Below are 27,896 nucleotides of genomic sequence, written 5' to 3'. Positions count from 1 at the left end.
TAGCATTTCTTCTTTGGAAGGCAATAGCTATTAAAATCACAGGAAATGCAGTTCCTGTAAAACCGAATGCTATATAATAAGAGTAGCTTCATTCAGTTACTTTCATTGAACTAAAAGCTCCAGTTAATTGTGCCAGACAGGACACCGGCAGACTCATAATGACATATTTTCCAATGCTCAAATATTTGAATCAAGCAATAAGTGAACTGAACCAATAGAATAATGAAGGCTATTTTCAAAGTATATTTCAGATATGCTAATGAGTAAAACTGCATTCATGATTTTTTTTGCCATTTTCTTGGGAAATGGGCTTTTTAAAATTTTACTTGAAGTTCTGGGACACACGTGCTGAACATGCAGGTTTGTTACATGTATTGTGATGGTTTGCTGCACCTATCAACACGTCATCTAGATTTTAAGCCCCACATGCATTAGGTCTTTGTCCTAATGCTCTCCCTCCCCTTTCCCCCAACCCCCCAACAGGCCCCAGTGTGTGATGTTCCCCTCCCTATGCCCATGTGTTCTCATTGTTCAACTCCCACTTACGAGTGAGAACACGCGGTGTTTGGTTTTCTGTTCCTGTGTTAGTTTGCTGAGAATGATGGTTTCCAGCTTCATCCACGTCCCTGCAAAGAACATGAACTCATTCTTTTTTATGACTGCATAGTATTCCATGGTGAACATGTGCCACATTTTCTTTATCCAGTCTATCATTGATGGGCATTTGTGTTGGTTCCAAGTCTTTGCTATTGTAAATAGTGCTGCAATAAACATATATGTGCATGTGCCTTTATAGTAGAATGATTTATAATCCTTTGGGTATATAGCCAGTAATGGGATTGCTGGGTCAACTGATAGGGAAATGGGCATTTTTAACAGTACAAATGCAAGTTCTTTTGCTAAATTAACATAAACATCTTTTCTTCTATTCAAAATGGAAACTGAGAACCAAGAGGTGAAGAGCTGTGCTCTCACATCTTGCAAACATTCTGGACAGTGCACCTCCAACAGCTTAATTTAGAACTTCATGGCCTTGGAAGGAAGTCTGATGACAGAGATCCAGGAAAAGTAAAATAAGAGGGAAGAGAGGAGGGAGTCAGCTTTCCCCAAGACCCACAGAGGCGAGGTCCAGTCAAGCCACTCGAATGTTAGGTACAGCTGAGATTCCAAGTGCAGAGGTCAGAGGCCAGATGCCTGCTCTTAAAACACTACAGCTTTGCCTTGATGGCAGCAGTTAGTTTACTAAGGAAAAATGTCATCACGCGTAGACGAGGTGTCACCTACTTCACAGACATCAGTTAGATGCGAAGGAGGCCCATCCTTCTGTTCCACAGAGAATCCACAGTGATAATCCCAGACAAACACGGAAACAGATGTGTCCTCTGCTGGACATGCAAGGAATTCGGCTTGACATCGGAAACACTTTTACGCATGGATATCACCTCTCATGCCTCCTTTCACTCTCACGTAACAAATATGCTCGTCAAGAGCAAAGCAACTTCTCACACAAACGTGCAACCCAAAGTCCTGTTTCTTCCTCCTGCGGACCTAATCCCGGCTCCTGAATGCACTATCCTCCCACCATCCCTGGAATCCTGAGGTCGGCCTTGACTTCTCCCACGTCCTCCACAGTCATCTCGAGGTGCCACATTACTGTCTGTTATTCTCCATCTCACTTCTTTGAATCAAGATTCCGTGAATCATACTGAAAATACATAGCTATTTTATGTACCACTGAGAAAGAAAGGAAGTACTATTTCAAGCATGTCCCCGTGCTTTAATTTCCTAGAAGTTCTATTTTCTACTTACTGAAAAAGCCCCTCTAGAACCATTTAGACACCCATTTTTATGACATAGCATGCTTGTACATAAAGAAAAATGAGAAAATAACAGAAACAAATCACCTGAATACCCTCCAAGATTTTACATCCAGAGCCTGACTCTTCTGAGCCACTTTTTGACTCCGAGTCAAAGGCATCGGTGCTTCTGCACGCAGCGTGGGAAGGACGCCCCGCCCTCATCTCTGAATTGCCCCCAAGCCGCTGGCACCTGAACTGCACATCCTGGTGCTGGGGCTTTCTGCCCTGCAGAGTGGGAGGCAATCCTTTTGCACCACTCTCAGGAACACAACGCACATGAGTGTGGCTAGTTGCTTGCTGGCCACACAGCCCTCCCCTCTCAGGCAGCACACAGGTTTGCAAAGTGAATGGGCTCCTCTCTGCTCCTCTGTTGAGGGAGAACCTATTTCTCCTCCTGAAATCTAGGCTAGTTTATGATATCCTGCTGGAAGATGAGAGGCCACATGGAAGAGAACCAAAATGCTCAACAACCAGCACTAGCTGCCAGATGTGTTGGTGAGGCCAGCTTGGACATCCCAATCTAGCGAAACTTCCGCTGAACCCAGCCTCATAAGCAACCAAGGTGAAACCCGCCCAAGACTTGTGCAGCCAACCCACAGGACTAAGAGAAATCATAAACCCTTGTTGCCTGAAGTCCCTGGGTTTGGGGATGGCTTGTTATACCACGTAGTTCACTGACACTGGCAGCTGCAACTTTTTGTGTCAACCTCCCTGTCTCAGGTCCTACACAATAGCTGGTTGTCACTCTGCAAGAATAAATGGAATTGAAGAATATACTCAATCAATAGCAAATCTGCAACTTGATGTTCTACATTTAGGCCTTTAGGCGTATATAATAACTTTTTGTTTCAAATCTCATAGAAAAATCATTTTGAGGATATTTTACACCCAACATGTACAGAATCAACCCTGTACACAATTGAAGACACAAATGAGCAGCTACAGCCAAGTTTCTCCATGAGCAACCAGCACCTGCAACATGGCTGCCCACAGGAGTCCTGAGACGCTGTCGACGTCAGATGCACCTGTTCCAGGGATGTTGGGATGTGGGAACACGCCCTCCATAGAATCAATGATACACAGCATCTCTCAAGTCCCACTGCTCTGCTCTACCTGTCACCTCACTGGGAATGTCACAGTTGCTCAGGACCAGCCCCTCCCTGTCTATCTTGCTCCCTTTCCAGTCCATACAATTTATTCCATCAGTAGTATTAAGTATCAAGTGGATATGGTCCATTTTACTCCCTTGCTGAAATCTGGATCCCTGCAAATAAAAATGTCTTCCTGGGGAGCCCAGCTCCCCTGACCCCCTACCTGCCCACTCTCATAATGCTTTTCCCCATGGGTATCAAGTGTTTCTTCCTGACTCCATTGGGCAGTGTTGATGGGGAGACATAGGCAGATGTGGAAGTTAAACAGCTTACAGGAGAAGCATCAATGATCTATTGCAACTGTGGAGGTGGGGAGGTTGGTGCTGGTGGAATCTGGGGTGATTTAATTACCAAGATTTAAGTTACTGAGCAGGAGGGCTGGATGAGGTCTGCTAGGGTTACTCTCATGCTTATTGACACTCTGCCTTCTCCAATCGTGGAAACTTACACTCCACTCATCTTTGTGTCTCTAGTGCTAGCGGAGTGTGCTTAGCAGGCTGCCAACACCTCACCACGGCCTCATGGATGACCAGATGAATCAACAAGTACCCCTTTCAGGCCTGATATCCTGTGGGTCACAAGTTCCAGGTCATGTTTGCGATATGTTCATTGAAGAATCAAGAAAGACTTTCTGCTTTGTATTCTAAATACTTGTTTTTAAGCTTGCAAATTTAAAAGAAAATCCAGCATCCAATTTTAAAGAAAGCTGATACTTGGATTGGCTGATGTCATTAGAATGTGCACACCACCAAGGGTCCCAACAGCCCCCCTATTCCACAAGGTAATATCTTAATGAAAGAGCACTCCTGTATTTTTTTTAATTTTGTACCTTCTTTTCCAAAAAGATGTTGTGGCAATTCACACAGAAAATAGATAAAAGAGGTTTAACAAGTTAGAAATGGAAAGCCTGGGGCAAGCAAGTAAAGAAACAAACACATTTATCATAAATGGCTAAGTTGCTGTGAATCATCATAAATTCTAGCCTCAGAGAAGTCCTGTGTGTGGAATTCTTTTCATTCTTAGAAATACACCCACTCTTCAAAATGAGGCCAAAAAATTTAATGCTGAGTTTTAAGATAACACATCTTTACAGGTGTAGACCTTTATATAAGGGACAATGAATAGAGTAAGGCATATCATTTTTGTAATCTCAATGATCATCCTTCATTCATCCATCCAACAAACAGCTAATATTAAAATGTGTTTCTTAGAGAAAGAAAATCCAAAATAAATAAGGCTATCATTCAACTCAAGAAGCTACAAAAAATAACAAGAGTCAATTCAGAAGAAAAGCCTTGGCAATAAAAGCCAGAGAAGGACAACATGAGAAAGAAGTCAGACAGGCTAAGCTCACTCATGAGCAGACATGCAGAAATCTCCAATAAAATCTGGCAAAACATATTCAGAAAAACATTTTTTAAAACATCAGGCTTAATCAGTGAATGAAGTTGGATAAGGACCATGGTCGTGAACTCGGCGTGAACACTCGGGTCAGCAGTGTCGTTATTTCCAGCAACACCACACTGCATTAGTGCAAGTGCAGAGGAAGTGCAGGCTGGGCTCACCCAGGGCTGGACACTTGCCAGGTGCACACCGTGGCTGACGGGTGAGAAAGTCAAACCTATCTGCAGAAGAGTGATTAAAAATGGCAATCATGAAATCTGAGCTGCAACAGCAGAAAAGCAAAGCCCAGGGCTACCTGTTAAGTTACTGGGAAAGAACAGATAAGGACAATACGGACCCTCAAAGCCAGTGTGTCACAGTAGGGAGGGGACTTCAGCCAATGAGCCAGGCAGACAGGCACTGGAAAGAGTACACGTTCAACAGCTGTGTCGAATAAATATTAATGTCAAAAGAACCACTAAAAGTCAGTTTTCGTAGGATGATCAGGGATAGAGGAGGATCACGTAAACAGTTACAAGGACTGGTAAGCCCCTCTAGGACCCAGCTTCTGCAAACCTTCCTAGTCCTGGATCCTGATACCTCCTTGTCATCCTTCCTCATGTTTTATGCTGCAACTTCAAACTGTGATCAGCACACACACACACACACACACACACATATGCATCCATACACATAGGTACACAGGCATCCACAAACACAAATAAATGTATCTACACACACACATGCATCCATATACACAGATGTAACCATATGAATACCCATGCATGCATCCATACAAACATATGCCTCTGTACACGTGCATATGCATCCATACACACATGTGCATGTGAATACATACACATATATGTATTCATATGCACGTGTACACACACACATCATACACATGCATCCATGCATACACATATGTACTCATGCACATATGCACACATATGCATCCATACACACACCTCCAAACATATTTATACAACACATATGCATCCATACACACATCCATACAACATATGCATGCAACATATCCATACAACATATATGCATCCATACACACATCCACACACATATGCATCCATATGTACACACGCATGTAGTCATATGCACACACATGCATCCATACACACACACGCATCTATACATACACATATGTACTCATGCACACATGCACACATATGCATCCATACACATACACCTCTAAACATACATATTTATATGCCAACACATATGCATCCATTAACACAGGCATACACACATATGCATCCATATGTATACACACGTCATGTGCACACACATATACGTCCCTACACATACATATGCACATCCATGTGCATTCATACACACATGTACTCCAATGCACACATGCACATACGCCTCCATACACACACATGCATTCATACATACACATGCATGCCTCCATAAACTTATGTATTTAAAAATACATATGTGCATCCATACATACACATGCACCTATAACACATGCATATACACATATGCACCTATACATGCACGTGCACCTATACACACATGTATTCATATGCACACACATGCATCCACACATACACATGCATCCATGTACACATACATATGCATCCATTCACACATATGTATTCATATGCACTCACACACACATATGCATCCATACACACATGCCTCCACACACATGTATTTATACACACACATGCACCCGTACATACATGCACATATGTATTCACACACATATGTATTCACACACATGTGCATGCAGTGAGCTGCTTCTCCCACTGCTGCCTTACTGTCACATCTGCCTGGAATGTCCTCCTCCCACCCCCACGCCAGAGCCCACTGCCACTCATGCCAAGCTTGAATCAGTTACTCTCCTCCCTGTCCCATAAAAGTTCAAATATACTTTTGTCTTCACATCTGCTGGGTTGCATTATAAAATACCTGTGTGTGCCTCTCAGCTCTGGACTCTGTGTTCCAAACATAAACTTCCTCTCCTATTCACACCATTCTCAGAAGTGCACCTGATTTTTCTTTATAAGCCTGGCACTGATGCTGGCCCAGAAAGCTCTGTTTACAGCTTGGGCCCTCACCCTGCACTGTGCCCTTCTTAATGCCAGAAGACGCCAGAATCAGAAACAAGTTACTTACTTGTTTTTAAAAGTTACTTACTTTTTTCTTTCTCTGTGAGTTTTTTTCAACATTCGCATATCTTCTGCAAGACAAAAGATGTTGAACTTGAAATGTAAAGCCCGGCCCTAAGTTGTCTCTATAAAATGCAGTCTGCAGCCTTGTCCTTAGGAGGGAAGTAACCACGAGGAGGAGCAAGCTGTCCACAGAGGACACGGCTCATGGCAACAATGATTTCCCAGCCTCAGGAGCAGAAAATGCCCCAGGAATCTGTTCAATTTCCTTCCTGGAGATCAGATGGCCCATCCTCCTTCTACCACAGCAAAGAGTCCGTGTCCACCGGCTGCCTTTGCAAGTGCACACATCCCATTTCTAATTCCTCTTTAGTGAGGCTTTCTCCAATAGCTGCTACTCAAATTTGGAAATGCTTGTACCCCAGGATTCTCTGCAAATTCAGAGCACCTCCTTGGTCTATTCTGTGTAAGTCACACGAACTTCAGTCTCTGAGCGACTGCATGTGGCCTCCTGTTGACCCTTAAGCTCAACAACTTTGGCAAAGGGGAAAGATATTTAAGCCAGTCAGACTCAGTCAGGGATTCCCAATGAACAGACAGTGGCAAAAAGCAAAACACTTTAAGAGACGGGAAACACGTGGGGGGCAGGTAGAAAGAATGACTCAGCTCCACAGCCCCATGGTGTTCCTCCTCACTGTGCTATCAGGACTGTTAGCACGAATTAAGTCAATAAAATCAAGAAACATCCACGTGTGCCAGGCATGCAGGTGGGACTCTAATCTAACCATCTGCCTGGATATCAAACTGCTGTGGGGTCATCCTTGGTAGACAGGACAAAAGGAGCCTTTCTCTGCCTTGAGGTACAAACCCTAGCAGCACGTGAACCAGAATGGGAGGAGGCCATCCCGGATGCTGCACCCTCAGTGGAGGTTCAAGCTCTCCAAATGCAGAAGGCGCTCATGCCACAAAACCTAAAGGGTAGAGGAAGGCTGGCCACCTGCATGGTGTTCAAACCATCTGTCCTGCTCCACAATTAGATGAAAAATGGCAGCTTTTTTTCTTTGCTCAAGATAATGATCACTGAAAACTTGATGAAGAGCTAGCTCCAGGAAGATTCCTAGTAAGCCCTCAAGTCGTGTCCTACACAAAATGCATTTCAAACACACCCGTCAGGGCTAAACAATTAAGGATGAAGAATCCCACAGATGGGCTTCGGAACTACCCGTCTCAGCACCCTTCAGCTCCCTCCTGGTCACTGCTTTGTGTCCGTAAACACACACACAGTGAGGCACCCGCTTAGCCATGCTCAGGATTACTACAAAAATCATGGCTTTCTTCACCAAGAGAGATGGACATCCAGCACAAATTGTGTATTTTAGATATGGGAAAGCAAGCCAAATTAAGAAAACAAAGTATCATGCTGGGCGCATCATGGGCAGGCCTAACTGTGCCTAGCATTAGCTCTGAAGCTGTATCGCACATTTCAATTCTTGATCTCTAAGACTCCTGGTATCCCAGAGAAAAGCAGTGGACTCCGTGTAGATCTTGCTGTCCTTGTGAATACATCATACAAGAGCAGTTCCCCCATGCCTCATTTTTTAAAATCTAAAATTGTATCATATATAAGAATATTACATTTCACTACTGAAAAGTAACCAATAGCTGAACTGGACCTATTTGGGAGAGATACTTGGGAAAAGGCTAATTTTTTCCCAAAACTCAACAAAGAAAGGTACAAAGCATGCTCACTGTTGGACCTCACTGGGCACCCTTGGAGACTTCCAGTAAGGAAAATATTTGAAGGTCTCCAGTCCCGCAGCAACATAAAAGTGATTGTCTTGCAAATCCTTTGAGTCGCCCAAAAGATGCCCATTCATTGTAAATAATCTGTAAAAACAGAAAGAAGAAATGGGATAGAGACTTGAGGACCAGTAGCAAGTATTTGTGCCTACACTATGACTAGTGCACAGACTGCTGGACAAACAGTGCTCATCATAAGCAAGTGGTATCCAAACGGGCCAATTAAACCCGACGGGAGCTGCTCTTCCAGGATTAGACTTGCTTTCCACTTTTAGATTTTTTAATTAAAGTATATTTTTAATTATATACAAGTGCTCAGAGGCTCTTGAGAACATGTTACACTCTTGGTTAGTGTTCAATTAATTTTAACTAATAACAGCTAAAATTAATACAAATTGGCCCATATTGTTAGAACAATACTTGGAAAACAAACCAGGATTTATTAGCAAATAATATGCATTTGTATAAGCACCAAAAGACTAATATTAGTTTCCTTTTTACTCAGTAATCCTTTTCGGCAGGTACTCCTTCACTAGTTTATTTAGAAATGATTCCATTAATTCAATGCTGAGCCTCCATATGCATAAGACGATGAGGTAGGCAATGCATTGATAAAAATAAGCATAAGAAAGTCTCTACCTCCCCAAAGTCATATGAAACCATAAAACAGAAGCACACAAAAGCCCACAAAGCTAAATATGACAAGAGAAGTGCAAACGGTTGGGGTCCAAGAGGAGAAAGGCTGAGCCCAGTTGCAGGCTTCACAGAGCTGGAGGAATTTGCAATGGGGTCGGGAGGGTGAGTGGGATTTCATCACTACAGACGGGATGAAGCCATCTCGGCAGGAGGGTGCTGTGCACAAAGTCAGACGCCAGGGTGGGGAGGGAGCTGACAGTCACTGAGGGTGAAGTGCAGGCACAGCCGTGAATGCGCAGGACAGGGGCGGTTTCCAAAGGGCCTTGAATTCCGGGGAGGAGCATTTATCATTAATTGCATCGGAACGAAGATTTCCAAGGAAGAGGGGATAAGGGCTATGTTTTAGCACTAGTGAGCGGACAGCTGTGGCCAGGACGTGACTGAGGAAGAATTGCCCCTGTGGGAGGAGGCTCAGAGCTTCTGCAAGAGCCTGAGATGAAGGAATGAATCAGGGCAGGAAATGCAGGGGCAGAACAAGAGAAGAAATGCAGGGGGCATGGAAAGGAGGAATCTACAGAACCTATCCCTCCGCAGAGCTGGGCGTCAGAGCTGCCCAGAAGGCTAGCTTCAGAGTGCTGGGCCCCACCGCAGAGCTCCCAGCTCAGGAGGCCTGGATAAGGCCTGTGTGTGGCATTTCTAACAAGCTCCTGGCTGACACACTGCTGATGCTCCTGGACCCCATCCCGAGAGCCGCTGCCTGAGACTGACCCTAGAGGCATCAAGACGGGAACCTGGGAGAGGCATGGCGGAGCTGCACCTGGGGGCCCGCCTGGAACGGAGGCTTCCATGATAAACCCAATGCTTGGAATTCTGTTCTCCTCCCGCCGGGACCTGGGGACAGTCAGTCCCCTCTGGTGACTTGGACAGCCAGTGCCAGAATCCCCAGGAGTAAATCAGGAACATGCAGAAGCCTCACCAGGGAAGTGGGGGACTGACGGTGGTCCTAAGGAGAGGGCGTCCCCAAAGCGACTGCTCCCGGGGGCCAAACAGCAAGGCTCTGAAGGGTGGGAACAGACGAACCAAGAATTCACACACAAATATGCAAAATAACCTCAAAGCGATGGCAGATATTCCCAGCATGAAACAAGAATATGAAACCATAACACAGAAGCAAGTAGAAATACTGATGTGGAACTCAAGTCGTGGAAAGAAAGATCACAATAGGGGTGAATCGTAGAATGGACATGGAGGAGGTGCAAGCTGCTGTTTGGAGGTAAAACTGAGGAATGCCCTTAGAGGAAAGGAGGGAGGAAGAAAGAAACAGGATCCGCAAAAGAAGAGCTAAGAAATGAGGGTGAGCAGACGTGCCAACACCAGCGACAAGAATTCCAAAAGGAAGTTACAGTAAGAGTGGAAGGAGAAAATATGTATAGAAATCATGAAAACTAATTTCCCGGAATTGAGGAAAGAGGACAAGCCACAGGTAAAAGAGTCCACGGATGTCAAAGAACAGAAAGTACAGGAAAACTCGCCGGCAGACACCTGGGTGTGACACCCAAGGTCACAGACGGCATCCTCAAGGCGCTGGGGAGGAAGACCTGGCCGCACCGCCTGGCAGGACAGGACTGACTGAGGCCTTTTGGCAGCAACACAGACAGGAAAGACGCTGATATTTTCAGAATCTAGAAGGAAAGAACAGTAAAGCCAGCCAGACCCTCAGGTAAACACAAGGGACGAGATAAAAACGTCCTCAGGCTTACAAGGCCTCAGGAGATTTGCCACACAGAGACCCACGCCAAGAACATTTTTAGAAGACGTGGTTAAACAAGAGGGACAGCGAATCCAGGAGTTGCTATGAGAATGGTGTGAAGTAAAGGTGACCAAATATAAGGACCGATTTGCTTTGTCTTTTTTAAAAAAGCTAAGATCAAATAAAACATATTCATCATAACCCAAACTTCAAATTCTCGATCATAGCCATGAGATAGGGGATGCTGAGGGGAGCCAAGGGACATAAAATTGTGTTTATGTTCTTGGCTGGGGACAGCGAACACGCAGAAATCAATCAGCTCAGAATCTCCAAGGCTTGGTGACTGGCAGATGAGGGAGAAGATGTGTGCAGTGTCCAGCATGGGTCCAGGGATTCTGGGTGCCCAGGAGAATGATGGAGCCGGGAACAGGCAGAGGAAGACAAGCAGTAGGGCTGATGGCTTGCGGTGGAGGCGGGTAGAGGGGAAAATGAGCTGTCAGCAACTGGGTAACGGTAAAAAATGCACCTGAAAAAACTCAACTGGAATGTCTCCGCATAAACCAAAGGCATTTCAGGTTTTCCTTCCAGCAGCAGGGGCCTTGCAGGAATGAAGCTGGTTGTTTTTACGTTCATTTGTTTGCTTCTAGGAAGTTGTGTTCTTTTCATTCAGGGATGGAACCACAGATACCAAAGAAGAGGACTCTGGGTGGCTCAATGCAAGACTCGGGAGGTGCCCGCTGAATGAGACAAAGCCATGGCCACCAAACTGTGGTTTAAACCCTACAGGGCCAACAGGACACCTGGCCGCCCACACACTGGAGGAACAAACGGTTCAGGCATGCTCCCCTCGGACTCTTCCCTAAACTCATCTCGGCCTCATTTTCTTCTAAGAGAGGTACAAAGTCTACTCACAGGGTGAAGGGTAAGTAGAAATTCCTCAGTGGGATAAGACAGGAAGGAAGTTCCAGATAGAAAATGACACATCCATCCATGTGAAAATGTGAGCCTGTATGTGATGTTCAGATTACACCTACACAGACATACAAATGTGAGCTGGGAACACACACAGAGAACAGCGGCTTTTACTGAAGTGTGAGTCTCACAGAAATGAATAGCAAGAATGTGGATATCAAATGAGATCATGCACATAAATCAAAGTGTTTTGCATCATAAAATGCTAAGCACTAGGTATTTCGATTATTACTTGTATCAGAAAATCTGAGGACTAAATGAAACAGCCATTTGCAAAATTGTTTTGTAAATTGGAAAACATTACAAAAATGTCTATTAAATGATTTTTAATGAACCTTAAAGATTGGGGATATAGTAGGAAATGTAAATATCTCTAAATCCTTTACCAATAAACAGCCAATTTGGCTGTTTTCCCAAAATAAAGGTACAGTCTATCTCACAGGAATTTTAAAATATTTATGTTTAACGAGCTTCAAGACCATGTAGTGATTAAAAGACAGACCTGACTTTCAGCTAAGGCTTCAAAATCTCTGGAAGCAGGGTCTCACTGGGCACCCTGAACCCTGGACTCCGAGTCCATGAGTCTCAGCTGTTAGTTCAGCTAGTTTCCTCACTATTAAGGGACTAAAAATATATATATATATTTATCAGACAGGTTCCCAAACTTTAAGGGGCTTAAAATATAGTGGAGAAGAGATGACAAGTCCACAAATAACCACAGTCCAAGGTTGATGGGCTATTTATCAGGAAGCTGAACCCAGGACTCAGTCTTCAGGTCTCTCCTCCAACACTAACTCCATCCCACCCAGCACCTCAACCGCCAATACCATCCACAACACTCAGACCGTGTGTCGTTTCTCCAGCCTGACCTCTTCCCTGACTTCACACTCACATATCCAGCCTGGCACATCCCCACTCTGACGTCCAATATACCTCGCCAACTGGACACATCCAAAAATTCATTCTGAACTCCCCCAAAACCTGTTCCTCCTCCCACTTCCCCTTCTCAGGAATGGTACCGACAGTCACCCAGCTGCTCTGATCAGAAGGCTGGGAGTCTTCCTCCTTTCTCCCTCCTCTCCCCTCCCGTGTTGCCTCCCCCATCACACACTCCCCACCCCCACCCCACCCCCACCTCTAGCTCACTCTTCCTGCATGAGGTTGATCAGCAAGCCCCATCACCTACAGTAACGCAGCCAGAGCCTGCCTGCCTTGGCCCCGGCCACTGTGGTCTCCCCAGGATCACCTGCAGGAGCCTCTAAACAATCTTCCATCCCACCCCGTAGTCAGGTGACGACACTCCTTGCTCAGAACCCGCCAATGGATTCCCACCACACTCACTGCCCAAGCCTCTCAGCGAGGTCTACCAGCCAGTCTTCACTCCCGGACTCAGCAGCTCCCGCCCTCCCTCACCAGGCACTGCCCTGCCACCGGTGGCTTCCCACCGCGGGGCCTGTGCGCCTGAGGGTCCCTCTGATCGGGACGATCTCCATCCAGATCACGATGCGTTTTACTTCTCTGTGCCATTCAGATGTGTTCTCAAATGTCACCTCCTCAGAGAAGCCTGCCCTGACCAGCCCAGTCACTCACCCCAAGCCCGGCCCTGCTTCATTCCTCTGTGCCACCCTTCGTGGGGCATTCATCAGGGATCTGCTCCTGAGCGTGCATCTGTCGTCTCTCCACTAGACAACGTCTGCCCTGCGAGGACCATACTCACCCCATCCCCATAGGGCTTAGATGGAAACCCCTTAAGCGCTCAATAAATATTTGTTGAATCGATCAACAAATAAAGAAAGGTTCAGTATGTGGTGCAGCCAAAGACTTCACTTCTACTTTGAGATGGGCGATGTCAGGCCACACCCAGCGTGTCCAGTGTGTGCCCTGCACCTTGCACCTACGCTGGGATGGGGCTACTGCCTGGGCCAGGAAGATGCACAGGACACGCTGTGCTGAGCCAGAAGTGACATCCACTGGGGCAAGCAGCTGCCACTAACAGTGGTGGCCAGGCTGCTCCATGACAATGGTCCGCTTCGCCTCCCTCAGACCTCTCACTGCCTCTGGGGTGGGGGCCTCTCTCTTTCCTAATCAGGCTAGTCAAGACCAGCAAACTCAAGTTCATGGGTCACCATGGTCTCTCCAGAATGACTGTCACCTAAATCACGGATGCTGATGTTCAAAACACCTGCTAGTGGATAAGGGACAGCTGTGCCCATGACACAGGGCAGCATGACTGATGCTGAGCCCTGCACAGAAACCGAGGCGGGAAGCCCCTGTCTCAGAGGGGCCAGGGGCCAGCTCACAGGTGTGGGCCACGGGAACACACGTGCGTGTGCTGTGTACATGTATGTCCCGCCCTGGCATTAATCATTAGCTCTTAAAACATCGTAAAACTCTGCATGTAGCCACCAGGGCCATCTGTAAGTGCTGCAGCCCTGGGTATCCACACCTGTCTCCCAGCATTTTCCAAAAAGTTTCACTACGGCCAGGCCCTGCTTCCCTCAGGGCCCTCAGGCCTCCTCGCTCCTACGGCAGGCCATTGTCCACACAGTCCCCCCACCCCAGAACACCTCTGTTACTTCCATTACCCATTTCTTAAGAACCCAGGACAGACCCTCCTTCAACTCCCAGCTGCGTGGGCCTTCTGCTCTGAGAACTCTCACGGAGCTCAAGGTCCTCCTCTGTCTCACTGGCCAGGCCCCAGCACTGCCTCTGACTGCAGTGCAACTGTTTCCCTTAGGGGATCCATCTCCCAGCAAGGCTGTGCGATCCTGAGTGTCAAGGAGCATGTTCTTGCAGATGTTTTATCACCTCCCAGCTCCTAGAATAGTGTGCGGTGCAGAGTATACACTCAACGAACAGTGGGAAACTGAAAACGGACAGTGGAGATCATTCCACTTCAGTCTCAGAGAAATTCACAAGAATAGCTCATCACCTTTTCCTTCCAGCAGGTGGCATGGAAAGAATTTTCAGAACTGTTGACCTCAGGCAACTTGCCCTCTTTCACCCTCCATGGCCCCCACTCCATGCTAAACATCATTCCTTTCTTAGAGTGGGTCATGCTGGTCCCCATCCACTCCCACTTTCCCTGGCCAGGGCCTGGCCTAGGTGAGGCACAAGAGGCCCACAGGGTGCTGATGTGAGAAGGTACCCTCCTGCCCCAACTCCTCCAGGTCCTCCAGTTCTTACAGCACGCATCTCTTCTGGGAGGTCTCTCAGTCTGGGCTCCCCCAGCGGTGTGCTTCCTCTCACGAACATGCTGCCCTCGCCGTGACTGCTCACGTGACATGTTTCCTCTCTGCTGGGCTGCACTGGGGCTGAGGACCGAGCCTGTTCTGCTCACGGCTGCATCCCTGGTGTTCAGCCAACAGCCTCTACAAGCACCTTTTCCCAACCGAGATCAGCAATCGTCTCGCATAGAGACTTACAGAATTTCACTTAAGTATTTCTCTGGGCTATTTGGATGCATTATGCCAAAAGTTCAAACTATCCAATAAATCAAGGAATTTTAAAACACTACAAATAATTAGCCTGGGCAACATGGCAAGACCTCATCACTACAAAAAAAAAAAAAAAAAATTAGTCATGAATGGTGGCTTATACCTGTAGTCCCAACTACTCAGGAGGCTAAGGTGGGAGGATCCTCTTAGCCCAGGAGGTCAAGACTGCAGTGAGCTGTGACTGCGCCACTGCACTGAGCCCGGGCAACAGAGTCTCCTAAAAAAAGAACAGGCTTAGTTTCTAACCCACACAAGGAAAAAGTGTGACGGAAATCTCAGCTGAATCATATTGGCATTATCTAAAGGATGATAAATACACAGAAATATAAATAATTTCTCAAATGCATGAGAAACAGTAGCTGTAGTTCCCATTCAAAAGTAACACGCACATTGATTTTTTTAACTCTGTTAATGTGCATATTGCTTCACTCCTTCAAGCTTAACATTTGTACTTTCTAAGCATTTCCTTTATTTCTAAGCTCTGCACTTTTTCTAAACCCAACCATAAAAAACTAATTTAAGTCCAGGAAAAAAAAATGAGCTTATTGATCTAATGTCTTTTTTACTCTTTAAATATTCTATTCCCTTCCTTACTTCTACCATACAAGAATTTTCTCTGCTACTTTCACTACTATCATTTTGCATGTGATACTTAAGATTTATTCCAAGGCTGGGTGCAGTGGCTCATGCCGGTAATCCCAGCACTTTGGGAGGCCGAGGCGGGCAGATTACCTGAGGTCAGGAGTTCAAGAGCAGCCTGGCCAACATGGCGAAAACTCCTCTCTACTAAAAGTACAAAAATTAGCCAGGCATGGTAGCAGGCGCCTGTAATCCCAGGTACTCCGGAGGCTGAAAGAGGAGAATTACTTGAACCTGGGAGGTTGAGGTTGCAGTGAGCCAAGATTGTGCCATTGCACTCCAGCCTGGGCAACAGAGCAAGTCTAAAAAAAAAATAAGTAAATAATAAAAAATAGATTTCTTCCGCTATCGTTTCTGGCTTCTCCTAGAATTATACACAAGTCTATCTACTGCACAGAGCCTTATTTCTTTGAGAATAATATACTAACATTTATAGCTGCATTCTGGGAGTATGGAGGTATTCCCGGTACAGATTTGTGCACAAGCATCTAACTTCCACCTGCTCGTCGCCACTGCCATGAGGTTACTCATCGCTCCACTGCTCTAAACGGCTCAACAGCTTACATCCTACTCAAAAGTGGACATCAGTTTTCATTGATGGTATCACAACTGTTGACTGCAAATCACTCTTGAATGTTTTTAATCTACCCCCATGGGAGAGTTAAATGACAAAAGCATAAGGCAGGATTAACTGTTTCTGCTCCTCCTCCACAGCAGCTACCATCAGGGGACCATCGCTGCCCACGGCAGGCTCCTCCTAACTCTTCTTGCTGCACGGCGTTTTCCCACTTCTCAGCCTGGAAGATCTTCATCTCCCCTGCGCCTTCTCAGCCCCTCCCAGGGCAGTCCTTCACACCTCATTATCACCCAGAAGCGTCCCCAGGTGGATGTCTCAACCTTGCCTCTGCAGCCTCTTGACCTCCCGGCCTCCCACTCTCCCACTTCACCTTTCTCTAATCTGCACCAACAGCCAGACCCTGGGCCTGACACCACCCAACTGGCTCTGGCTTCACGTCCACGGCAGCAATGGCTTCGCCTGCTGCGACATGAGCCCCCATCCCTGCCTGTCCCTCCCTGCCCTCACCTCGTGGACCAACCGCCCATCTGCCTTCTCCTCTCTCGTCCCCAGCTTCTGAGTGCCCCAGAGTACATGTAACTGCAGGCTGGTTCCGCTACAGATCTTCAGCGCGCAGTCCAGCAGGGCCCTCAACCCTGCTCGGCAACCCTCCCACTTCGTGTCCCTCCCGCTGCCCCATTCTCCTTCTGTCCATTCGCAAGACACAGCCTTCTCCCTTTTTAGAGTCCATTAGGCATTAATTTGCCACCTTCCTTCCCTCCTACCTTAAAGCTTTCCGTACTTGCACCAATCCTCACCTCCACCCCTGCCTTGCAGGAAGGGTGGCTCCCCCACCTCGCACGGCTTATGCATCCACCCATCCTCCAGGTCACACCCTCTTCCACCTGCTCAGGGTCTGGCTCCTATGCCCCTCCTTCCTCCACCTTCTCCCTCGGGAGAGAGGTGTGCTCAGGCCCCTCGTGTTCAGCGGTGACCATGTCATTGCTCTGAGCCCCTCAAGCCACAATCCCGCATCACCCTTCTCTCCCTGTTTCACAGACATGTACCCCCTACACTCCCATCTCTGCTTTCTCACCCACCACTCCAGCCTGCCCACAGGACCTGGCTTCCATCTCACAGTGCCGGTGGCCACCTGCTAAGTGGAGGCAGAGAGCGCATTCTAGATCTCGTCTCCCTGGCCTCAGCTGTGGTGTTCGCTGGAAGCTAATCCAGCCCAGGCATCCAGGTTGTGCCTTCCCGGGCCGCTGCCTCCACTCCGGAGTCTGCAGCTCTTCTGCATGCCCCTCTGTGGCTTCCCTTTATCTCCCACTCCAAACTACCCCCAAGAACTCCACCCCCAGCTAGTTGGCAGATCCAGGACTGGGAACAGGCAGAGGGCCCGGAGTCCATAGCCACAGAACACGAGGCAAAAAGAATTCAAGAAACCGCATCCGGGGCAAAGGCAGGATCAAGTGCCACGTGGTCAGATGAGGCACCAATGGGCAGGGCCACATAGAGGTGGAAACCCATTCCAGCATCAGGACCACAAGGGCACGAACTTGAGGCCAGAGAGATGCCAAGGAAAACAGAGCTGCCCTTATAGGATACCCAAAACCTTGCTTGCGGACAGAACAGGGGCATAAAAAGAACCCATGAGAGGAGGATTCTTGTCTTTGTTTTACATGGTTTGACGTTTCTGCCTTCTTGTGAAAACTCTGACCACAACAGCCCCACATTCTCACAAAGTGACAAGCAGTTGATGGAAGACCCCACGGGCACCTGAGCTGCCCACCTTCTCCAGGCCAGCTCCCGGGTGTCTCATCCACACACAGCTCCACCGACTACTGAGTTCACACATCCCCACTCGACAACTCCAGCTTCCATCTCCGTCTGCAGCCCAGGCCTGCGGGTCCCACAGGCATGTCTTAGTTGATTCTTTAACTTGTTATCAACAACCAAACCTGCTCCTCTGCAGGACTCCCCACCTCAGAGAAGAACTCTCGTTGGTGCGGTTGCTCCAGTACAATATTGGAGGAATAATAACTCTTCCAATCCATGAACACGGTATCTTTCCATCTACTGTATCTTTTTCAAGTTCTTTCATCAATGTTTTATAGTTTTCGGTGTAGAGAGCTCTCACTTGCTTGGTTAAATTTATTCCTAAGTATTTTACTCTTTTTGGTGCTTTGGTAAATGGGATTTTTCTCTTAATTTCTTTTCCAGATAGCTTGTTGAGATTATGTGGAAACACAAGTGATTTCTGTATGTTGGTTTTGTAACCTGCAACTTTACTGAATTCTTCTATCCTAAGAGTGTTTTGGTACAGTCTCGGGTTTTCTATATATAAAATCATATCATCTGCAAACAGATTATTTGACTTCTTCCTTTCCAATGTGGATGCCTTTTGTTTCTTTTTCTCATCTGGTTCCTCTTGTTAGGACTTCCAGCCTTATGCTGAATGTAAGTGGTACAAGTGGGGCACCTTTATCCTGTTTCTTAGAAGAAAAGCTTTCAGCATTTTACCGTTGAGTGTGATGTTAACTGTGGGCTTGTCGTGTTTGGCTTTTATTATGTTGAGATATATTCTTTGTATACTAATTGGCTGAGAGCTTTGATCGTGAAAGGTTGAATTTTGTCCAGTGCCTTTTCTGTATCTATTGAGATGATCATGTGATCTCTTTCATTCTGTTAATAAAAGTGAGGTGTAAAGTTAGATTGTTTGAGATCTTTCTTTTTCCTTAATATAGGCATTTTTCGTTTCTTTTTTTTTTTTTTTTTTTTTTTGAGAGAGTTTTGCTCTTGTTGCCCAGACTGGATTGCAATGGCGCAATCTCAGCTCACTGCAACCTCCACCTCCCAGATTCAAGTGATTCTCCTGCCTTAGCCTCCCAAGTAGCTGGGATTACAGATGCCCGCCACCATGCCTGGCAATTTTTTGTACTTTTAGAAGAGACAGGGTTTCACCATGTTGGCCAGGCTGGTCTTGAACTCCTGACCTCAGGTGATCCACCCGCCTCAGCCTCTCAAAGTGCTGGGATTACAGGTGTGAGCCACCGCGCCTAACCAATATAGGCATTTTCTTTATAAAATTCACTCTTAGAACTGGTTTTGCTGAATCCCGTAAGTTCTAGTATTTATTTTCATTTTTGTTGCTCTCAAGATATTTTTTTATTTCCCTTTTGATTTCTTCCTTGACCCAATGGTTGTTTAGGAATGCATTGTTAAATTTCCACGTATTTGTGAATTTTCCAATTTTCCTCCTGTTACTGATTTCTAGTTTTGTATCATTATGGTCAGAAAAAATACTCGATATGATTTCAATCTTACATTTGCTAAGACTTGATTTGTGGCCTAATATGATTTATCCTGGAGAATGCTGTGTACACGTGAGAAGAATGTGTATTCTGCTGCTGGTGGACAGAATGTTCTGCAGTCTGTTAAGTCCATTGGGTTTATACTGTTATTCAAGCCCACGGTTTCCTTATTGACTTTCTGTCTGGATGATGTATTCATTGTTGAAAGTGGGGTACTGAAGTCGCCTCCTATTATTGTATTGCTGTCTACTTCTCCCTTCAGTTCTGGTAATACTTGCATATTATATATTTAGGTGCTCCAGTGATGGTTGCATATCTATTTATAACTGTTGTATATTCTTGATGGACCGACCCTTTTAACATAATGTGGTGACCTTCTTTATCTCTTGCTGCAGTTTTTCACATGATGTCAATTTTGTCTGAGGTAAGTCCAGCTGCCCCTGTTCTCTTTTGGTTTCCACTTGCATGGGACAGTTTTCCCATCTCTTCACTTTCAGCCTGTGCATGTGGTTAAAGCTGAAGGCCGACCCAGATTATCCTCACAGCCACCTGGCTCACAGCCCATCTCTCACCTCCCACCTTCAATCCATCATCACGATGGACGACCACCACTGTGAGCTTTCGTTCACACAAATGGGACCCACTGGCTGCAAGACAGCAAGCCCCTTGCCTGATCTGTAAGGTATTCATGGGACCTAAGTTCTGGCCTCGGGGCTGGCCGCTTCCCTCACAACAGTGCTGAATTCCTGTGACGACACTGTGGTGTTTCCTCAACACACTCTGCTTGTTTGTGCCTCATCGACGGTCACAACCATAATCACAAACCCATTTCATGCCTACTATGCACTGAGTGTTATGCTAAGCACTTTACACATATTAGGACCCTTGGAAGTAGGTATTATTATTTCCAGTTTTCCAGATGACAAAACAAGCATCGAGGAGTTAGGAATGTGCCCGAGGTAACAGAGACACCCACAGCGGAGAGATTTGCTCCATGTCGAACCCCCAAGCCCATGCTAGAAGCCATTACACACACTACCTCCCTCCCACGTGCTCTTCTGTCCCATGAAATTCATTTCCCCCATCTCTGCCAAGACTCAATCCAAACACCAGCTCCCACAGGCCTGGCTCCTCCAGACCAACTGGGAGGCCTCATTATATATATATATACACACACACATACAGACACACACACACACACATATATATATATATACACACACCAACTGCAGTATTCTAGCAACTTGAAAGGTTGGCCCACTCAGTAGGGGTTTCAGGGAGCAAGACTCCTTTTTGCAATGCTGTATTCTCCACCCCTAGCACACAGTAGATGCTCAATGGTTTGCTGAATGAATAAATGAATGAGGCTGGTTAAAAGTAAGTATAAAACCAAGATTGAAAAAATACTATCTGCTTGAAGAATGAAAATTAAGAGTTTATGGTGAATCATTTTAGACCTTGCTGGTCCAGGCAGAAAACTCTCATAGAAAAGAATAAACACAAGCTGCCGCCCCCTGGCTGTTCTATAGGCGAGAGTCTCCTTACTTCCGAACGCCTCCTAGAGGGAAGACTTTTTCTCCGATCGTGGCCAGCACGATGTCCCAGTCGGACAGACTAAATTTGGGTATAATGATTTTTGCAGGTGGAATAAATAATCTTCCATTTGTAAAAACACTGTAAGGATAAAAAGAAAAGCATCCATTAATATGTTAAGTTTCAGGGGGAAACATTGAAAATTCAATATATATATAATTAAAGAACTGTAAAAACAATGGGATGCACTAAGCAGCCTCCAATACTACATATCATGCCCTATTGAGGACTTTATCAAGCTGTACAGAATGTCACAGAGCCTGGTGACAGGTGTGTGTGTGTGTGTGTGTGTGTGTGTGTGTATATATATATATATATGGTTTTGTTGTAGATGAAAACCACAACAGTGGGCTACAGAAAGTGAAGGTGCCTTAAGGTTAACAGTGGTTGTGAAACCGGGAAAGTTCCCTTGTCCCCCTCGCAGAGCATGCGATGGGGGTGTGGCTCGCTTTTTCAGGGCCCCACTGCTCAAACTTCTAGGGGGCGCATACAGACCGGCAGGCTGTGGGGCTCCAACTCCACAGTTGTGACATTCTGGGCAGCTTGATAAAAATGTGGGCATTTTATAAAATCTAAAATGCCCAGATGAATAGAACATAACTCCACTTTTTATAAAACATGTCTCCCACTACTATAATGGGTAAAATGAAAGAAAATTGTGTCCATTTGGAAAACAGGCAGACAATTTTGCCTTAAATAATGTAGCTGCTTTCCCTTTCTCGGGAGCCAAGATCATCTCCCAAAGAAAATAACATGTATTCCTTTGAAAAGTTAATAGGAACCGCTTATTTCACTCCTGAGTTTTAAGGCAACTTCAGTATAATCTTAGGGGTGTTAGTTTATTGTTTCTATGTATTGAGGGAGAGGAAGTGCTTAGAAGATTTTCAAAACCCAACACAAAGTTAGTAGTGTTCATGAGACTATGCCGTAATCAAAGACACACGCAACAGTTTCAATCTCTTGTAATTCCCATTAAAATAATGTAAAATACAAGATGTATTGTTTAAGTCTAAAAAGAACAAATGATATCCTTGATATCCTTTAACAATAAGTAAGCTCAACTTTGCAATTCTGGTTAATTTTTTTACATTATAATTTACTGTTACTGCCATTTTTTCTTTTTCCTTAAATGCAAATTACTTAGAATTTGAGAAACATCTCTCTTTAGAGTAAATATAAATCTTAATTGAATATGTTTGTCACAATAAAGAGAATCTATTTTCTCTGCTAAGGTTTTGTGGCAAAAGAGGCTTCCAATCAACCCAGAGTCCAACTTATTCCATATTTAAGATGCTGCCCACAAGAAGTCATAAAAAGAAATGTTCTATGCAAGTTATATCAGAGTTTATCCATGTGCTATTACAATTACAATAAAGATTTGCTACAATGTTTTCAACTATTGGTTTTCCTAACTGGTTTAGGCTGCGAGTTTTTCTAAATATAGATTACTAAGAGGAATAAAATAATAAATGTTTAAACAAGGTCTTGCTATATTTTGTCTCGATCTTTAAGAAATTTAATTTAGAGTCTTATCCTGAGTATTGAGAAACAGGCACACCAACCCACTGCTGATGCAGCTGAAAATCAGCACAGCCTTCCTGAAGAACACTTGGGCAAAATAGATCAATGTAATATAACGGATCAATAACCACTGACCCACTCATCCCGCACCATGAAATCCACCCCACAGGAGAGTGGACAAAGATTTAGAGGTGAAGGTCTTTCTCACAGAATTATGCATGAAGTCAAAAATATAAAATGTCTAAGTATGGAAGACTGGTTAAATAAATTATGCCACAGCCACACCATAAAGTATACAGCCATTAAAATTTGTTTATGCAGAATTTATATCTACAGGGGAAAAAGGGTCAAATATAATTAATGTCGTAGACAAAAACCACAACAGTGGGCTACAGAAAGAGCACTAGGAGTGAAGGTACCTTAGGGTTAATAGTGGTTGTGAAACAGGAAAGTTCCCTTGTCCCCCTCGCAGAGCGTGCGATGGGATGTGGCTCGCTTCTACAGTGCCCCACTGCTCCAACCTCTAGAGGGGCATACAGACGGGCAGGCTGTGGGGCTCCGACCCCATGGCAGTGTCTAGGGGTAAACGTTTCCAGCTCCTGAAGCCCCAGGGAGGGTGTGTTACAGGCTGCTCTTTGAGTTTAGCCGTAGGTGGCTTGTGTTAATCAGCTCAATTAGACCCCCGCCTTGTCGCAAAGACAAAGGGCTTTGTATCCTGGGTTCCGGCCTTGGCGTACCAGAAGAATTGGACCATATGTGCCCTTGGAGAATGAGTGCAAGGTTTCAATGAGTGCAAGTAGCTCTCAGCAGATGGGGGAGCCAAAAGGGAGATGGTTTTTCCCTGGAATCAGGCCTCTCAGCACCCCAAGGCTCCTCCAACTGCCCCAGCCAAACTCCGTGCTGGTCTGCCTTTGGTGGCCTGCCGGTGTGCGGGTGCCTGTTGGTGCGTCCCTCTTGACGCACCACTTGTGTGTTCCTCCACCGATGTGCTCCTCCCGACGTCCAGCCATTTCTGTCTCTGCCTTGCTAGGGTCTCGAGTTTTTATAGGCACAGGATGCGGGCATGGCAGGCCAGGGTGGTCTTGGGAAATGCAACATTTGGGCAGGGAAACAAAAATGCCTGTCCTCACGCAGGTCCCCTGGGTGGAGCCCTAGTCAGGGACCACGCCCTACTCTCCCCAGCACTTCCCTTCCCCCTTCTGTATCGTTTAAAGGGGCCACACTCTTCCCTTCCCAGCACTTCTGTATCAGTTGTCTCTGAGGGATGGGATAACTGCAGATTTTTATTTTATTCTTTAAGCTTTTCTAGATTTCCATTTTATTCTTTATGCTTTTCTAGATTTCCGCATTTTTATAATAAGCCTGTAAATACAAAAACCTGTAAAATTTTTTGAATTTTTAAGATAAAGAGAAGAAACAATAATCTCTGATTTATAAACTGGGAAATGGCAAGTTCAGAGGGAGAAATGGACTTCACACATCTCTAAAAGTTTGCTGGTTGAGCTGAAGAATGAACCTAGACCAGTATCACCATGCTGGGCTTGGGGCCCGTGTTGTTCAGGCACAGATGATCCATCTTCCAGGTAAGCTGAATGAACAACTCCATCTAAAACACCCAGAAAACAGTTTCCCTGAAAGTCTGTGGTAGGTTGTAGATGGGCACATATCAAATCCCATCACTGGTAAATAAACACTGGTACATGTGAATTTTTGAATACCTGGTACTCATTTTTGAAAGCACAATTTATATATGCTGATAAAAAAAAAATATCCAAGATAAATTGGGTGGTTACAAAAAAATGAAGGTACACAACAGTGCATGCAGTACACATATACCTATAAACGCCTGACCACGCACGGCGCATCCTAGGAAGAGACCAGAAACTGTGACGCTGGTTCCCTCTGGGAGAATCACTAGAGAACTAGTGATATAAACCAAGAGACTTTTTTTTTTTTTCCAGATAGACCAGTGGAAAAAATTTATTGCCCTTGGAGTGGGATGCTGAATACATCTCATCATATAGTTCATCTCAATTTAATTTCATTATCTCTCCTCTTTCTTCACACTTTGAATTTTCCTCAACTCTCTGCCAACAAAAACTTGCAATCTGATAGAGAAGTTGCACATACAATTATCTGTAATATAAATCAAACCCTTTGACAAGGGAGGAAAAACAAACATTAATTCTCTTTTTACTTTACTTCAATCTCATTGCTCAAAATGAATATTCAAAAATCAGGCATTTATCCAATCTGCCATTAATGTGAAACACATTGATGTGAACTGTCAATGGTGCACCAAATTATTTATTTCTTAACAAATAGCATCAGTTCAAATGTAGATTTTACTACTTATCGACTTATTTTTCTAACAAATTAGCAGTATTGGCAGGCTGAAATTAATTTTATTTTTTAAAAATTTTATTTTGGGAGACTTACTTTAAATGTATATCTCTTAAAACTATATATTCACCATGGGCACGAGTCACTCTATTAAATAAGATGGTTTATTTAAATAAAAACTCTGAAGAGAAGTTCAAAAGGCATAAAATTACTTTGTCAATGCACCTGTTCCTGTGTTGCTAATTAATTTTTAATAGTAAATGGGGGGGGAATAAAACATTTTAAACATTTTAAATAGAAAATATTTCAGATTGTTTAAAATGGGAAGTAGCATATGGGTCCAGGAATGGGTTTTGGTCAGGTGGGTTGGCAATGACAGCTGCCGTTTGCTCAGCACTGGCCGTGCACACTTTATAGAGTCGTCTCTAACCTTTCCAGCAAATCAGTAGAGCAAGTTCTGCTCCCCCGTGACACAGATGAAGAACCTGGGCCTCAGAGAGGTTAAGGGGCTTCCCCGGGCCCCATGGAGGCCACATGGAGAACCAACGACCCAGCCCAGCTCCACCCGACCCTAATGCCCGCTGTGTTCCTTCCCCTGCATCCACTTCCCTCCACCCAGTTTTCTGTCTTCTCTGTTGAAAAGCAACGTAGAAGGCACCAGAAATGTGCTGCTTCACTCTGAAATACATCGATGATGGTAGGTGGGAAGAAAGCCAGGGTCGTTTTTGTTTCTGTTGCCACGCTGTCTTCAAATAGCCATGACCCGCTGCAGTCGGGTAGTAAACGGGCCATGAGGACATTGTGACATCCTAGACTGGTCGCCTGCACCCTCCCCTCACCCTGGGGTGAAGGTCGCCTAATGCTTGCTCCCAAGAACCAGGTCAAGTTCCAAGCTGAGTTGAATTGAAAAGTTCTGCACATTTGAAATCAGAAGCCATGGTCTCCAGGGCTGATTCCAGAACTAAATAGCTGTATCACTGGACCTGTCATTCCCCCGACTGAACTGTGGGCTGTCTGAGGACAAGCCTGCATCTGAGTCTCTCGGTCTCCCCAGGGCCTGGCGCCTGGGGGTACTCAATCAATTCTGGATGGGCGGTGGCGAGGGGTACATGGATGAGATGGAGGCATCAGGGATCAAATGAACAGATGAAGGGCCTTACTGTCTTTTGGCCTCTATCTTCCATTTCCGAAACTGGAATAGGACTGCCTGCCTTATCTGCTCCACAGGCTTATAATGAAGGGAAAAGGAGGTTATGGGCATTCTGATTTGAAAAGGGTAATAAAGAGGCATTATTTTTAAAAACTAAGTTGTCATAATGGTTATTATTGTGTTTTTCTAAACTAAGATTTTAGACAACCTGAAAAACACTGGAGTGATTTAAGTAACAGTTCAGTCTAATCCTAAACTTTCTCATTGAGAACTGCAGAATTCGTGGCACGTAACAACCCCGTCCATTTGGAAAATACACAATGCACAATGCGCTGCAATTAAAATCATCAGGAAAAAACCTGAAACATTTGACCCACAGCAAGCTCAGAAACCACCGGCTCTTGTGGGCCTGGACATCTGCTGGTTCGTGGGGAGAAACAGGTCAGCCCTCCAGCGGAGGAAAGAATTCCGAGTCCTCTGCCCGTCACAAAATCACTGCCTGCCCTGCAGGAGACAAACGTCCGATGCCCTTAACTGCCACTAAACTCAACAGAAGTCACTCTGCCACCTGAACGGGGACTCCACCACACTTCTCATCAGTCCAGGGCAACGCATCCTACCCTTACGGTCTCCTCTTCTCCCTCTTCGTTCCTCCGAGTCCCCCACCTTCACCAGGGGTGGGTTTTCATCCTGTGCCTCGTGACTGGCCTCTTTCTCAGCCTCAAAACACTTCTGTGGCATCTCTTCAAGCAGCACAAGTTCCTTCTCAGTCCTACCACCCTGTAAATCTGCTGGGAAGGGATCTTCTCCTGAACCGGGGTATTAGAATCCACGCTGTCCCCAGGGACTCCTTCCCGCTCATCTATATTCCCCAACACTGTGTCCGACTTCCCTAAGTTCCTCTGCTTCCCTCCACCTGGCACTCACTTAACCAAGGACTTCAATCAGCTGTTAGGCAGGATTCCTCCTTCTTTGTGGATAAGAAACTCCATGGATATTAGATGTATTTGAGATGCAGAACCCTGTAAGATAGAAATAGATCCTTCCGTGCCCCTCCACAAGATTTGCAAACAATCATTTAAAACCAGAGGGACTTGAAAGGTATTGCCCTATATTTCCAGTCCATGCAACACTCGCATTCTGGCCACTAAAAAGCCAAATGGAAAAAAATATATCAGCTGGTCCGAGATCTGAGATCTATAAAAAAATTGTCAAACCCAGGCTTTCTTTGGTGCCTAATGCTAACACTGTCCTGGCCGTGATCACTTCTAACACAGTATTTCACAGTCATCATCAATGTGTGCACTGCCTTTTTTAGAATTCCCTACCATGAGAATTCCCCAGGCTTGTCACCTTCACCTGGGAAAATGAACCATATTCCTGGACCGTTATGGCCCAAGGATTTACTGAGGGCCCTACCTACTTCTCACACACCCTAAGTGCAAATCTGAAGGAGGCAAAATTCCCAGGAAACTCAACCGTAATCTAACTGTGGATGACCTCCTCCTATGTTCTGAAAGTGATAACAGCTCCCTTCTGCACGTTGAATGCCTCCTTAGGGTGTTAGCAAAAAGGGCCATGGAGTGGCTAGACACAA

The 27,896-nt window shown here is 45.5% G+C and overlaps 1 protein-coding gene across 9 annotated transcripts in view; it reads right to left on the bottom strand.

Moving 5' to 3' along the window:
- Window positions 1–27,896, bottom strand: part of LOC105470445 (doublecortin domain containing 2C) — a 142,438-nt gene that overhangs the window by 79,956 nt on the left and 34,586 nt on the right. For all 9 annotated transcript variants that reach the window (XR_011611414.1, XR_011611411.1, XR_011611412.1 and 6 more), the window contains exons 4-6: window positions 21,238–21,366; window positions 8,278–8,415; window positions 6,557–6,599 (exon numbers count right to left, since the gene is read on the bottom strand). Coding sequence is in view for 4 of the 9 variants with exons in the window: in XM_011722421.3 (XP_011720723.2) it covers window positions 6,557–6,599; window positions 8,278–8,415; window positions 21,238–21,366 (310 nt within the window). In the remaining 5 variants the exon portion in view is untranslated. The remainder of the gene's footprint in view (window positions 1–6,556; window positions 6,600–8,277; window positions 8,416–21,237; window positions 21,367–27,896) is intronic.

This window comes from Macaca nemestrina, chromosome 13 (genome assembly GCF_043159975.1).
Source record: "Macaca nemestrina isolate mMacNem1 chromosome 13, mMacNem.hap1, whole genome shotgun sequence".
Lineage (NCBI taxonomy): Eukaryota > Metazoa > Chordata > Mammalia > Primates > Cercopithecidae > Macaca > Macaca nemestrina.
Note: the sequence above shows the minus strand (reverse complement) of the source record. Positions and strands in the feature narration are given on the sequence as shown.